The sequence below is a fragment of the Eutrigla gurnardus genome (assembly GCF_963514095.1).
Source record: "Eutrigla gurnardus genome assembly, chromosome: 12".
NCBI classification, from domain to species: Eukaryota; Metazoa; Chordata; class Actinopteri; order Perciformes; family Triglidae; genus Eutrigla; species Eutrigla gurnardus.
In genome coordinates, this window is record NC_139926.1 from 9,887,017 (window position 1) to 9,902,498 (window position 15,482).

General features: G+C 41.0%; 2 protein-coding genes across 3 annotated transcripts in view; one reads left to right on the forward strand and one right to left on the reverse strand.

Moving 5' to 3' along the window:
* LOC311021711 (aryl hydrocarbon receptor-like) overlaps positions 1-5,844 on the reverse strand; it is a 40,996-nt gene extending 35,152 nt beyond the window's left edge. The window contains exon 1 of one of the 2 annotated variants that reach the window (XM_084022455.1): positions 5,438-5,844. In XM_084022455.1, coding sequence (XP_083878581.1) covers positions 5,438-5,496 — 59 coding nt within the window. In that variant the 5' untranslated portion in view covers positions 5,497-5,844. The remainder of the gene's footprint in view (positions 1-5,437) is intronic. The other variant, XM_084022454.1, reaches the window with a different exon arrangement.
* Positions 1-15,482, forward strand: part of LOC311021713 (uncharacterized protein) — a 441,358-nt gene that overhangs the window by 359,674 nt on the left and 66,202 nt on the right. The window lies entirely within an intron of this gene.

Here is a 15,482-nt window from a genome sequence, read left to right on the forward strand (position 1 = left end):
AGAAATGGAGCAGGGCTGATCTCACTCTCAAGAAATGCCTAGCGGAGACAAAAGCCAGCATTCAGAACCTTTTTTTTTTTTTTTTACCTTGATTTGCTATGGATCACGGGGGTTGACATCAGCAGACATCAGGAGGTTCATTGTCGGAAGGGCAGATGCTTTACCTCATCACTCAATTTCCTTTCCTTATCTCAACAGCAAAAGAGTAGAGCTCTGAACCCTGTCACCTCAGTCTCAGAGTCAAGGCAGCCCATGTTGGACTCGGCCTGCTGTAATGACACTGACACACATTTGTCTGCTCAAAGCAGGCGGAGCGTCTGCCACATCCAGAGGGGTGACTCAGTGGCTCAAAAGTAGGGAAGCGTGCTTTGCTTTCTTCATATTTGGAAGTGGGATAGTTTACCAAAGCAGGCCTCAGCCTACCAAGAGCTTTCCAGAAAGTAAAAAAATATATAATTGAGAACTCACACAAAATAACATATGTTCTATATTAACATACAAGCACAAATATGATGAATGGGTTACAACAAAAGCAGCAATGTCCTAAAGAGTAGCACTCTGCAATCAATCCAAACATCAGGTTTTCTGTGCTTTTATTTTAGGTTTTAATGCTCGCTGAGATTTCTTTAAGAAACAAAACCAAAACCACTCTTGCTCACTGTGGTGAATGCTACTCTCCAGTTGCATGATACAGCATGACACAGAAGTGGCATTAAATTTGCCAATAAATTACTACATTCACTGCAACCAGAGGAGCTTCAGTGATACAAAGAGGAAATAGCATGACACACAAGTAATGTATTCAGCTATGGATGTGTTTGAAAAGCTTCGAAATGTGACGAGATGGTGGAGAATTGGATGCAGACGTTTCTATAGACGTTTGCATGTTTGCTGTTTTGCAACGACTCTGGGGGGCAACATTGGAGTCCTTTGAAACTACCCACAAACTCTTTAAAGCCAACTTTCAAAACACTGGCTGCAGGTCAGGTTTGCACCAAAAACTTTTTTTTGAAAGCTCTTTGACTGGAAGTGTTTTGGGCTGAACCGTCTCGGCAGAGAAGTACTCCGGGAAGGAGCCGATTCTTTTGTCCAATTGGAAATGGAGGAAGGCGTGCTTGTTATTGTCACACATGGAAAATGTGTTTTTTGTTCTTTTGTTTTACTTTTACAGATTGTGATCGAATAGTACCCGTGTCTGGAAAAAGAAATCTCCATATTCCCAGCCCGAGCTATAGTTTAGATTACATTCATTTGGCAGACACTTTTGAACATCCCCTACACCTACACACATCAGGAGCAATTACAGCTCCGTTGTCTTCCTTTAGGATACTTCAACATGTGGACAAGTACAGCCAGGGATCAAACCTCCAACCTTACTGTACACCACCAACTAGTAGATTTACCACCAGAGCAACAGTGCCTCGTTCGTTGTGCCCTGCTCCACTGCACAAAGACATAATGATATATTAGCCTGACCGAGAAACCGTACAGCTTTACAATCTTAATGAGATAAAGGTAATATAACTTTACTACAATTAGTTTTACTTTAAGCTACATTGTGTGGTATGCTAGCGTTAAGATACACAACAAAGATTTTTTAAATTTTTGTATGGTTAGGTGTGCACACAGGTTTTAGTTCAAGCTCTGTCTTAAACGGAGATATTTTTCCTGCAATAGTGAGAGACAATGATAAAAACAGAAGACTCCTCTTTGAAAATGAAACAAAGGGCAAAGAACAAAGAGCAACTTTGTTGCTGTTCACTGGGAGTGTTTGGCCTTCTGCCAAAAAATCTTTATCAGCATGTCTGCCTGTGTGTGTGTGTGTGTGTGTGTGTGTGTGTGTGTGTGTGTGTGTGTGTGTGTGTGTGTGTGTGTGAGAGAGAGAGAGTTTCTCACAATCCCTTTAGATTACTGTGCAAAACACATTTGCACTGGTGAAGCATATTATCCCATCTTATTAAGGAAACTATTGTTGGCTTAAACAAATGCTTAGTCACTATAAAGCGTATAATTTATAATCCACTTACTCCGTGTTAAGTACACATGACCACTGTACTCTGTGGGAGGGCTTCAATGAGCCCTTTACGCTATAATTAACTCACATTTCCACAGTAACCGGCTGCTACCGTGCAAAACCCATACTGTAAGGGGCTGAGAAATTGGCCAAATAATTAATTTTCGGTTGTCGGTGTGTTTTTTGGGGGGGCTCGACAGTGAGGGTTACCAGGTTGGCATTGTTTTCAGAAATTAGCAACCAATTATTGGTTTGTGGTTTCCAACAGGGTCAACCACCTTTTTTGACTACGAAATGAATATGTTTTATGTATACATACACTTCCATTCTTAAAATGACGCAGCATTGCTTAGTAATTCAAAATATAATGTGACTAAAAATCACTTCGGCAACCAAAAAGCTGATGCCTGGTTGCCAGCTTGGCAGCCACTTTTAAAAGTTAGTGGTGAGCCTGCACTGCAGGTTCATAGAAACCATGTAGCAAAAGCAATGCAATAAATCACTGTCAGTTCTTGTCCCGCTGTCAATTTAGGAGAGTTTGAGTAGAAGTGTGGGCTTGTGAACAGGGTGGGAATATCATGACGGCCATGGCGCCGTGAGTCTGAAGCCCAAGCCCTACCCAGAATCCTGCTGTGTCCTACAGTCATCAACAGTATTTTCAGTCATAAAACGGCTCGATAGCGGGGGAAAAGAGTTGAACACTGAGCGATAATGAGAGGGACGGCCTATCGATTAAAGTCTACGTCATGTCCACATTGCCTACCCGTGTATGTGCTTGTGCATCTTTATATATATATAAAGATTTCATACAGAATATGTTTTATTGCTTTCGAGTAGTAATTCCTTTGTAAGATGTTATTTAAAAAAAAATTCCAATGTAAAATGAACTTGATATTGGTATAATATCCATCCATCCATCCATTGTCTACCGCATTGTGGCATTGTGGCTGGAGCCGATCCCCGCTGTCATTGGGCGAAGGCAGGGTACACCCTGGACAGGTCGCCAGTCTATCACAGGGCTAACATAGAGACATTCACACCTACGGGACATTTAGAGTCATCAATTAACCTATCCCCATCCTGCATGTCTGTGGGAGGAAACCGGAGAACCCGGAGAGAACCTGCAAACTCCACGCAGACGGAACCTGAAACCGATCCAGGAATTGAACCCGGGACCCTCTTACTGTGAGGTGACAGTCACCACTGCCCAGCCCATGGTATAATATGCTATGGTTAAATATTTTAATACATAATTTATGTTTTGTTATTAATTAGGATGTTAGGATGTATTAATCTGAAAGTGCCCTGCCATGTGGCCTTGGTGCCCCTAAAAAAATGAAAGTGAAGGCCAAATGGCCTTGCCCCTAAAATGACGAAATTCCAACCCTGCTTGTGACCACATGATGGTCACCAGTTTGGAGCTGCATTTTTGACGGGGAAGGTTAAGTACATGACCCATTGTTTGAGCAGTTAAATGCACGACAACAATGTTGCTTGCAACTGACTAAAGAAATGGCTGCTGTAAGAGTGAAAGGCCTGTTCTCTGGCAGTAGGTAAATTACATGGATCTATTTAATAACGTAGCAGCATGCATGCATGGCAAAGGAGACTGGCAACACACACAGAAGGCGTCCATAGTAATAAAAGGGAGGATTTGGATGTGCGGATCTGCCACGGAATGCCCCTGTGTAGTGACCACAGCTTTTTACAGTCAGGCTCAATGGTGCCTTTGTGCAGCTGAGCCCAGCTGGCTGTCCAGGAAACCTCAGTCCTCGCTGCGCAGTCCCACATCTTCAGGAACACAGACGTCTGCCGACAGGCCACCTCTTTATTTTGGGATTTAAACTGGGAACAGCCTATAAGCGCACATAGCCATACTACACTCCGGTGCCACATCTGTGCTAAACAATACGATTTAAATTCATTGTTAAAAGTAGTGATACGTGTTTACAAATATTACTTCCGCTTAGCCCTAAATTTCACTTAGATTAACTCTCTTGTCTGTTGTGAATGCCCATATTAAAAGAAGTGTCAATCCATTTAAAAGTGACAGCAGTGTTGTGTTATGAATTGTGAGGGCAAGGCCTGGATTACTTAAATGAGAAAAAAGTGGCATTAATTTACATTATAAGTTTCATATCTAATTTTAAACAAATCTCCAATGTTTACTCTCCTTTTAACTATATTTTTCTCCACCAATTCCTGAGAATCTATGGCTTTTGGGACTTGTCACCTGAGAATGTGATGAACACTTTTCCTCCCATTAAATTTCAGAATGGAATCTGCAGATTAATCCATTCTCTCTCTCTCTCTCTCTCTCTCTCTCTCTCTCTCTCTCTCTCTCTCTCTATATATATATATATATATATATATATATATATATATATGCATTATATACTCTCTAATGCAGCAGTCAGATTACACAAGAACAATCTCCAACATTAAAATAAGTAGGCCTACTGCGTGTGTGTAAATATTACAATAAGAGCTTTAACTGATATTTGAGCACATTTGATGATGAAATATAAACTCTAACAGACTTGTATATGCAATAAAGTACTTCTCTATAGTCGTGTCAGTACTTACTAGGTTTGCTATGATAAACTTTAGAAAAGGTAAGAAAAAAGAGGGCTAACCAAAAAAAGAGAAAAACAGGCACTACATCACACACACACACACACACACACACACACACACACACACACACACACACACACACACACACACACACACACACACACACACACACACACGCAGCCGGCAGTGATCCCACATCGATGGAGCGCGAGGCCGTATCAGATTACAATAACATACTCCGAACCCGCGAGCCCTCCCTCCCTCCGCCCTCCTCGGAGCATCGCGTGAGAGCAGCAGCCGACTCTCCAACTTGATTGTGATTAATGCGCGAGGGCAAGATATCCATGCCAGATCCGAGCTAGACACATTCCTAAGGTAGCTAGTCCACAAGAGCGGAGGAACAAAACCACAAGAGACCGTAACCATCCGCACAGAGTACAAGACCACACTTTACCGGGCGTTACTCGTTATTCTGAAGCACTTTTGCCTTAGATTTAGAGATATTATCATTTATACGATGACGGAAGTAAAAAAGGAGGACCCTAACTCGGTTCGACAAGATGTCTACTTTGATCCAACTCGAGTTAAATCTAATTCATTACAACTTTTTTCTTTTTTTTTTACAAGAAAGCACACAGTAAAACTACACTTAAAAACACTTCATTGAATTAGACTAAAAGTCGGCTGGGGTGTCCAAATGGTGCGTTCACGTACTTAACTTTGCTTTTAACTTCAAATTGCACGCCTGTTGCTTCACATACTCTGAATAGACACACAAGCTGAAGGCATAAAGTAAAAGAGATAGGCTGTAAAGTCACACAACAACCATTTCTAGCAAAGTCTTACTGTTTGAGGACGGGCTTCTTCCTCTTCTTGTTCGCATAAGACCCTGGGTTTCCCAACATGATGTCACTTCGTTTAACGCTCACAAACTTGACGTTAACGCTCGTTTGGCTAATTCACTCCTCCGTTGCTGAAGCTTTCTCCATCCGTACAGGGGCAGTCTGTTAGTCCGTTGTTTACTCAGCAACTGAGTCAAACTCTCATGCAAAAGAGAAAAAAAAAAGAACTGCCGGGTCCGTGGAGGTTGAGTGCCGCGTTGCCAGTTCCCGTGGGCGGTCACTGAGGTTGACCTTGGTCGGTGTGTGCGAGGGGAGATTGAGGCAATAGTGTGAGTCGAGGAAAGGGAAATTTTGAAAAGAAAATAATTGAATAGAAGTCCAACCCCCAACGCAGCCTTATTATTATTATTTCGAGTCACCTTTTCCTTTTTTTCTCTCCTTGCACGGGGCGTATCCAGGAAACGTGTATGAACAGTCTGTCAGAGTTTTTAAGGTGGACTGGACTCTCCCTGATGTGGAGCAAGTGTTGCTTCTGCTTTGGTAATATCCAGAGTGTGCTGTGATTTTTGACTTTCTGCCCTTCTCTGCCACACACCAGGAAATGTTACAGAAACGTTTCCTCAAAAACCGTCATGATGCACATATCACGTTGCGATAACTCACTCCAGTCTGACTAAAGGGTATTTTTTCCATACTGTAATTTAAACCTATGCTATAATCTCTTCCATGCACTTTGTCTTGTGTTGAGAACAAGCCAATGCTTACACATCCATGATAAATGATTTATTTAAATCAATAAAAAAAAAACAAGCAAAATCCAAGTGTCTGCTTGAGATATGTGTTGAGTCTCTTTGCATGTTAATGATTTACATATGAGCACTGGCTGGTACAGAGCAATGTCCAGTTTACATGATGATGGGGGCTTTTAACCTATTAAAATATGATAATTAATAATTACACATTTTATTTAAAGGAGCCTTTCTTGGCACTCGAGGACACCATACAAAACAGTTAAATCAAAGAGAACAAAAACAAGATAAAAGACAATATACAAAATAAAAATAGTGGAAGAATTTTATTTTACATACATGGCCAAATCTATGTCCACACACAAACAAGCTATGTGTTGACCCAAACCCTACACCCAAGTGCATAATATGCTAATATGAGCCTGAGCCTCCATTCTGCTGTAAAGGCCCTGGCTGAAGGGATGCGCTCCCATTCAGCCATATAATCATGTGTCGTGGTGAGACTGACCACTGGCAAGGTTTCCTGCCCAGCAAGACTGAAGCTCTTCCATGCCAAACTAAATAAAGCCAGTTCCTAATGGACCTGGCTTTGGGCACAGGGGTATTGTCGTGTTGCAACAGGAAATGGCCTTTCCCAAACTGCTGCCACAACACTGAAAGGACATAACTATCTCTGTAGGCTGTGGTATTAATACTTCACTTTGGGGAAGTCTAGCCAAAACCATGTAAAAACACACGTAGACCAAAATTACTCACAGATACATTTGGCCATATATTGCATTTTCTAAGCATGTTTTGAGTACAGATTTAGTGCATTCATGGATACTATTGAGTAACACTTAAGTATTTTGCATAGGCATTATTTAAATATTAAATACATAAATGGTATATAACACACTATAAAGTGCTTTTAATCAGGTACAGACATTTTAAATTTATTTTCAGTATTTATTAATGGTAATAACTTCACATATGAGGACATATTTTATATAATTACAACTCAATATCTGTTTGTACAGCGCCCACATGAATGTTTGTATTATTGAATGGGCCTACCGGGCACAAAGAGACACAAAATGAATAGAAAGAGATACCAAATTACAAAAAGGAGTTACAGAATGACTACAAATACAAAGAGGCACAGAGAGCTGCATAACGGCAACAAAGACACACAAAACAGCAACAAAAAGAGGCTAACTATAACGTGTAAGTCTTGGTGGAGCCTTTTGCACGTCTTTGCCCAGGGACCCATTGTCTCATAATCCACCCTGAAGTGTGATTGGACATTAGACATGGCTATGGAGTTGTGTAACTCGTGTTGGGCCAAACTTATATGGAACTACTGAATCATGGCTATTAAATGAATCAAAAATTGCTGACAAAGGATTTGAAAACCACAGGTCTGAATAAAAAAGAACTTACCGAGTGCATAGTGCTGCAGGACCAAATATGCGTGCAGTGCATGAGAGGTGCCTGCACCAGCCAGTGCAGATTGCATAGGCACACAGGAGTAGATCAGGCCTGAGCTCTTCCCATCATTCTTCTGTAAACTGCAGTCTTTATCTTAGGCTCACTGTACTTCCTCATAACAGCCTTCTGTCAAGTTCACATTCCCTTCTTGACGTTTGTCTCTGGTGCAAATGCTGAACCCATGTTTCCTCCATGGCAAAAAAAGACACCACGTCTCCAAACACAGAAGGCCATGACACCCCGACTGCATGCTACGCACACAAAGTCACAGAGAGTCAGAACAGGTTCGGTACATTTCTGTAACGCTTCGCGAACACTTTGGAAGGAAGCTCGGGAATTTATGAAACTATATTCAGCAGCTGCCCTTTCATCACATGTAGAGCTAATTGGCCGACATCCCATTAAACAGGAATCAGTTCCCTGCATGCAGGTGCATCCTTCCATCACACATGCAGCCAACACTTCTATATTCTCTGAGCCAAAGGACTACATGCTTCCATGTAACTTTTGTAACTTTCTATGACTGGAGGGAATATATTTTATATAATAGAAACCCAAAAGCAAAGTACCCAGGCTGACACCTGCTGTTACCATGTGGGATACTGTTAATTACTAATCCTGTCAATATAACTATACTGGTAATATAACTACCAACACTAACTGCAGGTGGAACCCAAGAACCTGGTCTCTCCAGATTTCTGCCTAAAAGTCTGTTACAGCAGTTTTTTCTCACCGTTGTCCTACGTGACGGTTGCTCCTGGTGATGTTGGGACTTCTATAAATGAATTGTAATGGAATGGAATTGGGATGGAGCTTGATTGAGCTAAGTGAGGAGTTTTAATTCATCTGTTTCCATCCATTCCACATCGTCGGCTCAAATGTTCTACCTATAAGTGAAATTGTATTGTACACATTACACATTTTAGGGTTAGTTTATTGTCAATGTTTCCTTTACAAGAAATTGGCTTTTGTTTATTGGTATGAACATCATTGTAATAAGAAAAAAATGTAATTAAAAATAAAAGCAAGTACCGCAAAGATCAAGAAACATATATGTAGAATTAAAATGAACAATGTAAGGTATTAAATAAATTGAAATACAAGGAACAGCAATGGTTCACAGTACAACGTATAAAAATGAAGATATGCATTAATAAAATCCATATAATTAAAATGAAATTCATTCATTAAATGTATTCTGCAAATGGTTGAATGTGTGCCATGATATGTCTGCTTATGATATTAGCTTGTTAGCTTCTATCTGCATTTGACAGCCTGAGCAGTTAAACCCACATATTTCTACTTCATTCCCGTCATTTCCCAAAAAGTCATGTTAATTCCAACAAGTTTCCACCTGGAACTTTCCTGGAATTGTATTTACTTCCCCACAATGACAGCATATATGTTTAATTAAACTTTAGTGTCACAGCTAAATGATTTCACCTCTAAATGCACGATTTGATTTGAGGGCTGTTTCTTGTTTCGCTGTCTCTCGTCAGCGAGTGTTTAGTGTTTTTACAGACACAGTTTTATTGTTTGTGTCACTATTGTCAAAACATTCGCTGTTGTTTCCTAATTTGCATCTGAGTAAACAAAGAAAAACTGTAACACAAACACATAGCAACAAACTTCAAAGCGTGACACATTTTTTAAAAAAGACAGAAAGGAAGAAAAAAGCAGAGAGGACATGTTTTCATGATGAACTTCAGCAGTGTGTGCAGTGTAACTTTGACAGTTTTACTGCTGGAGGATGGCGAGACGCCTGAGGTGAAGATCTTGACATGGAAGCGCTGTCATGTCTCTGAGGAAGGACTCTCTTTGCCTCATTAGGACTCTAAAAACACATGTTCAGAGTTGTAGCTACATCCTTCTGATTTTGAGGTCAGGCAACAGTCCATCCAACAGGCCAAACATGCAAAAAAGCTTGAAGGGTTTGGGTTTATTTGTTTGTTGTTGTTTGGACTCTCTAAAGTGTTGAACTCCGAAACATCTGCAATGACACTTCCACCGAGATGATAACTTGAAATTAGAATACGTTGTGAAAGAAAACATTGTCCTGTTAATACATTTCATAAGTTACCACGTATGTTCTTCATATCACATTATCATTTTTCTCAATGATGGGGTTTTTGATTATATATTATTATATTAATTACAGCAGTTTATTGCCTTAAATACATATCATACCTGTGTTGACTAAAGGATATTCATTCTTGTACATGTACATCCTCTGCACGAGGTAACAATCAATTTGAATTTACATGAATTAAAGAATATTTAGTGGACAATAAATAATAGAATATTATGAAACAAATATTAAGAAACATGCTGAAGACAAGGCAGTGGGAAAAGAAGCATCCTGTTAGTGAGAACTTCAGCTGGGGCTGTTTTCACAGAGCTATTTTAGACTGTTAGTGTGTGCTAATCGACCCTTTTACAGTCATGACGTATGTAAGTGTTTGCAAACAGTTCGGCAATGCAAGTATGACTAGCTATGCAAGAACATTAACCACCAAAGATCACAAAGTCAACCTAAACAAATTCACTTTCAGATCCATATGTGTGCTTTTAGTCACTCCAAGTCAATCCAATTCACATCTCAACTCGAACACACTCAAGATTTTCAGAATCCCGACATCATCCAGGAGCAAGTGTGATGAGAAAAAAATGCCTTAACAGCCTTTAGGCAGAAATCTGGAGCAGATCAGACTCTTGGGTTCCACCTGCATTTGGTGTTGGTATTTACAGAAGAAGAACGTGGACTAGAAAGCAGTCAATGATGAGCAGCATCACAGCACTACAATACGGGGCTTCCATCATCAGGCCAGTTAGCAGTTGAGATGCAGATTTGAACCAACCGCCTTAATAATACTAGCAGTAAGCGTCCAACAAGCCTGTGTTCTTATTGGACGCTCACTACTAGTATTATTGCAGTCAGGATCAGGTTCCACCATGATCCAGGGAAACCCGCATAACTAGAAAAGCATGTGGACTCCAGGGAATGCATACAGACCAAAGGAGGCGGAGTATAAATCCCCTGGCAGTCTAGGCCTATAGCAGCATAACTAAGAGCTGGTCCAATGTAAGCCTGAGCCAGCCCTAACTATAAGTGTTAGAAGAGAAACATTTTAAGCCCACTCTTTAATGTGGGAACGGTGTCTGCCTCTCGAACCAGAACCGGAAGACGAGAGGAGCTTGATGGCTAAAAAGCTCTGGCACCCGTTCTACTTTTGCTCTAGTAGGCTAGGGTTCGATGAGCACTTTTTCATTGACATGCACAAACTGAGATCAATTGGATGAATAAGACTTAAATCTTAATGCGGTTCCTTTGATGCCAAAAAGTCACAGTATAGTAGGCCTATCAAAAGAAGTCATAGTATAGTATATCGAAAAAAGTCATCATATAGTTGCCTAGGCTATGTAGTACTATATACCGTATGTGTCGAAAAAGGTCAGAAAAAAGCCAAAGTATATAATTTTGGAAAAAGACACAAAAAGTCATAGTAGACTACGAAACCAGTTATAAAGTATAGCATGTCAAAAATCAGTGAACAATTACAAGCATACACTAGATGCTTCCAGCAACGTTATCTTTGGTCACGTCAAACACCTTGACATAGACTCATAGGATTCAGGACGCCGTTATCAGCTGTAACTGCTGTCCGTGAGCTAGCCATATGCTCACATGCACGGACATGCACACGTGGCAGTACACAAAGCAAGGAGAAGCTCTGATACCAACGCACAGAGGGAGAGTGACTTTATCCTCTGCTCAGTTTAAAGCTTGCTAACTGCTCTGGATGGCTGGGGCAAAACACCACTTCCACTGCCAACATGTGCATGCATGTTTCCGATGACTCCGGCTGTAAAAGGGTCTTTGCAAGTTGTTTCACAAAAAATGAAGACTGCCTTCTTTTGAGCTTAAAGAGTTTGCCTTACCCACAGGCGAACTCACAATTGAAAGTCACGTTTCCATGGTAGCAATCAGTGACACCTTCTGACCCGTGTTTCCATTGAAACGGCTAGCGACACCAAATAACAAGCAGCACAACGTGGCTCATAAATTGTGGTTCGACAACAATGTCGTGGAGCGAGAGAAGGGAAAGAGAGTTTTGAGACCGCAGTGACCATTTGGAAATATACAACAGTGAGGACATCGTGAGTCACGTTTGTTTCATGTTGCAAGTCTTTGTTGTCCTGTGCACAACAATTACAGTGGAGCAGTCGTTTGGTAATAAGCATTTTTGTTCTCAGCCTCCAAAGCTGCTACATGGAGTTGATCTGCAGGAGCTCCATTTGAAAATGAAACCAAACTTTTCTATGGATGCCAGTTTATGAGCCATGACACGAAGTAAAATGTAAGGCTTGTTTTTCGCCAAGCCGTTTGCTGGAAATGCCTTTTGCTACTGACGCTACACACACACACACACACACACACACACACACACTCACACACCCTGATCTCCCCACAGGTTTATGTCAGGGGGAGATAAAAAAAAAAATGCATGTAAAAATGCGAATCCAAGATACAAAACATAAAATATTAGAATATAAGAATACAAAAAACATTAAAATAGAATGAAGTGAAATAGAACAAAATACTGTGTAATGATGATGGAGTATTGTTTCTGAAATAAAAGTCTTAATTTACCCAGAATTCATGGAAAAAGTAGCTCTGCACAGCTTTGTGCAACAGACGAATTTGGACGAAGATCTACTTTATAGTCAAAGTTGTTTGCCGAACAAGCTGCGGACAGATTTTTGGAGGGGACTATGCAGCGTTATCACTGGGAGAACTGAAGAGAGTCAGGCTGGGTAATGCAGAACATGACGGTGGTGATTAAAACTGGAACATAACGTTGCTTTCAGTGCCATCAATTTGGCTGACATTGCTACCTCCGAGCTGCTGCCTGAAGGCTGCGACCGAGACCCCCACACTCGGCAGCACAACACCGAGCTGAATGGCAAATATGAACACGGCAGCTGCCGTGCCGTAGAATTTGGCGTGTGGTTGCTGGTGAGGCCCTGTGCAACTGTTCCCATGCGTTTAATCCACTGCCTGCTTGTTTATTTGGCCGTGCTGCATTCCTGTGTGACAGCCACCGGTGCACAGCCATCAACACAGGGCTCAATGTCTTTATTTCACACTAACTTTAGAGCAAGGTTTTAATTCAGCCCAGCAGTGGTTTCCATTCAGGAAGGCCAGCTACCTCACTGCCTTTTATTGTTCTCCACCCACATAGCATACTCCCTCAAACTTATTACAACACACTTTTTTTTTTTTTACTGTTTTGATTTCACCACTTGAGCAGTTCAGTCTTGTCCCAGGGTCTTTTGTGATCAGAGACAAAGTATTTAAAGCTGAGGCAATGAGCCTTGCACAATTGGAGGGAAGTGTTAGAAATGCTCTGTGATGAATTCTTTCCAAGCGTTATGGAAGCGTATCCCCCCAGGTAAAATACATGCGATAAAAATACAAATTCACACACCACAAAATTAGGTAAAATGACTTCACGCTCAATTGCAGATTTAAGGTGAAGTGTCTTGACTCTCAGACTGGACAGAAATGGGAGACACAGAGGTACACTGATGACTGAAGTGACACATGAATCACAAAATCCTCCAAACAAGGCAAACAAAAAGAAGGGAAGAATCCGTAACGCCATGTGGTGTAGAGAGTACATGAGTCAAAATGTGCTGCACGGGGATTGTGCTGTAAAAACAAGGGAAAATAACCAGAAGCCACAACTCATTTCCGCTGTGTGAAGAAACCGGCCCAAAATATTCAGTTATAGCATCTCAAAAATACTAAGGAGGTTTTTCCTTATTTTTGAGATTCTAAGTAATCTATCTCTCTTGTTTTTCATCACAATGGCTGGGCTTCCAGAGACGTGTGACGTAAAGAGATCTGCCAACAAAGGACTGCTGCTGGGGCTTTTATTCATGGGGCACAGTGGGACCAGGTGTGTCCCATGCTGCTGGTGACTGATGATGAGGATGATGATGATGAATGATGAGGTCTGTAGCCCCGGAGAAACAACATCACAACCACTGAGCTCATCTCATAATTGAGTTATATCTCACTGAGGTATTGTTAAATAGCCTGCATGAAATAATATAATTATATTTTGTATATATATTTTGTATATATATTTTGTATATATATTTTTTCAAATCATGACACAGAATTTATATATATATATATACTGTATATAAATACTTTGTGATGATTTACAATGCTAAGCCATAAAAATAATATTGTTGACAGATTCATATGGTGTAGTGGGTAGCACTGTTGCCTCACAGCGAGATGGTCCCAGGTTTGATTCCCGGGTCGGGTTGGGGTTCCTTCTGTGTGGAGTTTGCATGTTCTCCCCGTGTAAGCGTGGGTTCTCTCCGGGTTCTCCGGCTTCCTCCCACAGTCCAAAGACATGCAGGATGGGGATAGGTTCATTGATGACTCTAATTGCCTGTAGGTGTGAATGTGAGCGTGAATGGTTGTCCTGGACCCCTGGTTAAGATCTCTGTGTTGAGGGCATTATTGCTTTTGTATTATAATTATTCTAATCATTTAAAAAAAAATTCATTCTGATTTGCTTCACAACACAGAGAGTTTCCTTTTCATCTCTCATCTGTTTGGATGCTGGTATCGTGTGGAAGAGAAGCCAAGCCTGCCTCCAGCATCAGGTCCTCTGTTGGCCATCAGCGCTCTCTGAACTGCAGAGTCCGTTCCCAACAGGCATGACTTGACAAGAAGCAGGACGGCTGCCCTCTGGGAGGGGAAGGATCGCGTGTGAAGGACAGAGGGCAGTTTTTAGAGAGTGAGATGTAACTGAGATCCATTATGCCCTCAACCACAGCGCCATTAAAATAAACAGAAGGCCGTATAAAATGCGCCCTGTGAGCGGTGTGATTTCTGTTCATTTCAGCTCGTCAATGAGTTTCATGTGTTATGTTGCTCGTCCGGTATGGAGGTTTCTGCAGTAACCGTGCTGCAGGGAGACCTCGGCATCAGAAAGTAGAGCAGAACTGTACTTTTGAGTAGAAAGTGTGTGTTTAAGTTTATTCCCTAATTTTAACTAAGTGCAGGACTGTACGATACCGAAATAGCCACCATTATGCTTCAGTAACCAGAAGTGAGTCTGGTGGGAAAACAAATGAAACGCATTCACAGTTTCACATATCCTCTATGCAAACGTTTTGTTTTTGTTGCATTGGCAGCGAACACTAACATAAATGTTTCACTGTGATGGTAAAATAAACCCAATCCGCTAGTTGTAAAGTTTTAGGAGACAGCCACATGCCTCCTCTAACTGACACTGAATCAGTAGCTGCTTCGTTTCATGCTTCCTTATTGCTCGACATCCCGTTAAACGCTTCAGTGTGGTTAAAGTTGATGGAGCGCTATAGATGCACATGCAATTAATGCCAAAAATAGGGTCAATGTTGATTTATCTGATTTTTATTTATTTACTATAAAATGTAAGGAAATAGCGAAAACAAAAACCACCCAAGGCGATGTCAGACCATAATCAGTTTCCAGTCAAGTCAATGAAAAACAGCAAATCTGTGAAATTGGAAAGTTGGACTGGAGAATGTTTGATGAAAGATTTAAAAAAAATAATTAATAAAAAAAAACTGGTGGATTTCACAACTCTGCAAAAATTGTTTCACATTGAGCAACGACCAGCTGTTCCCCTGTGTTCTTCAATTTCACACATTTATGTAAGATCACATGATCACATTGACAGTGCATTATTTTGGCAGGGAGGGAACAGGAAATGATAGGAGGCACGAGCTGGAGGATGTTTGTCAAGCTGTTGAAACACA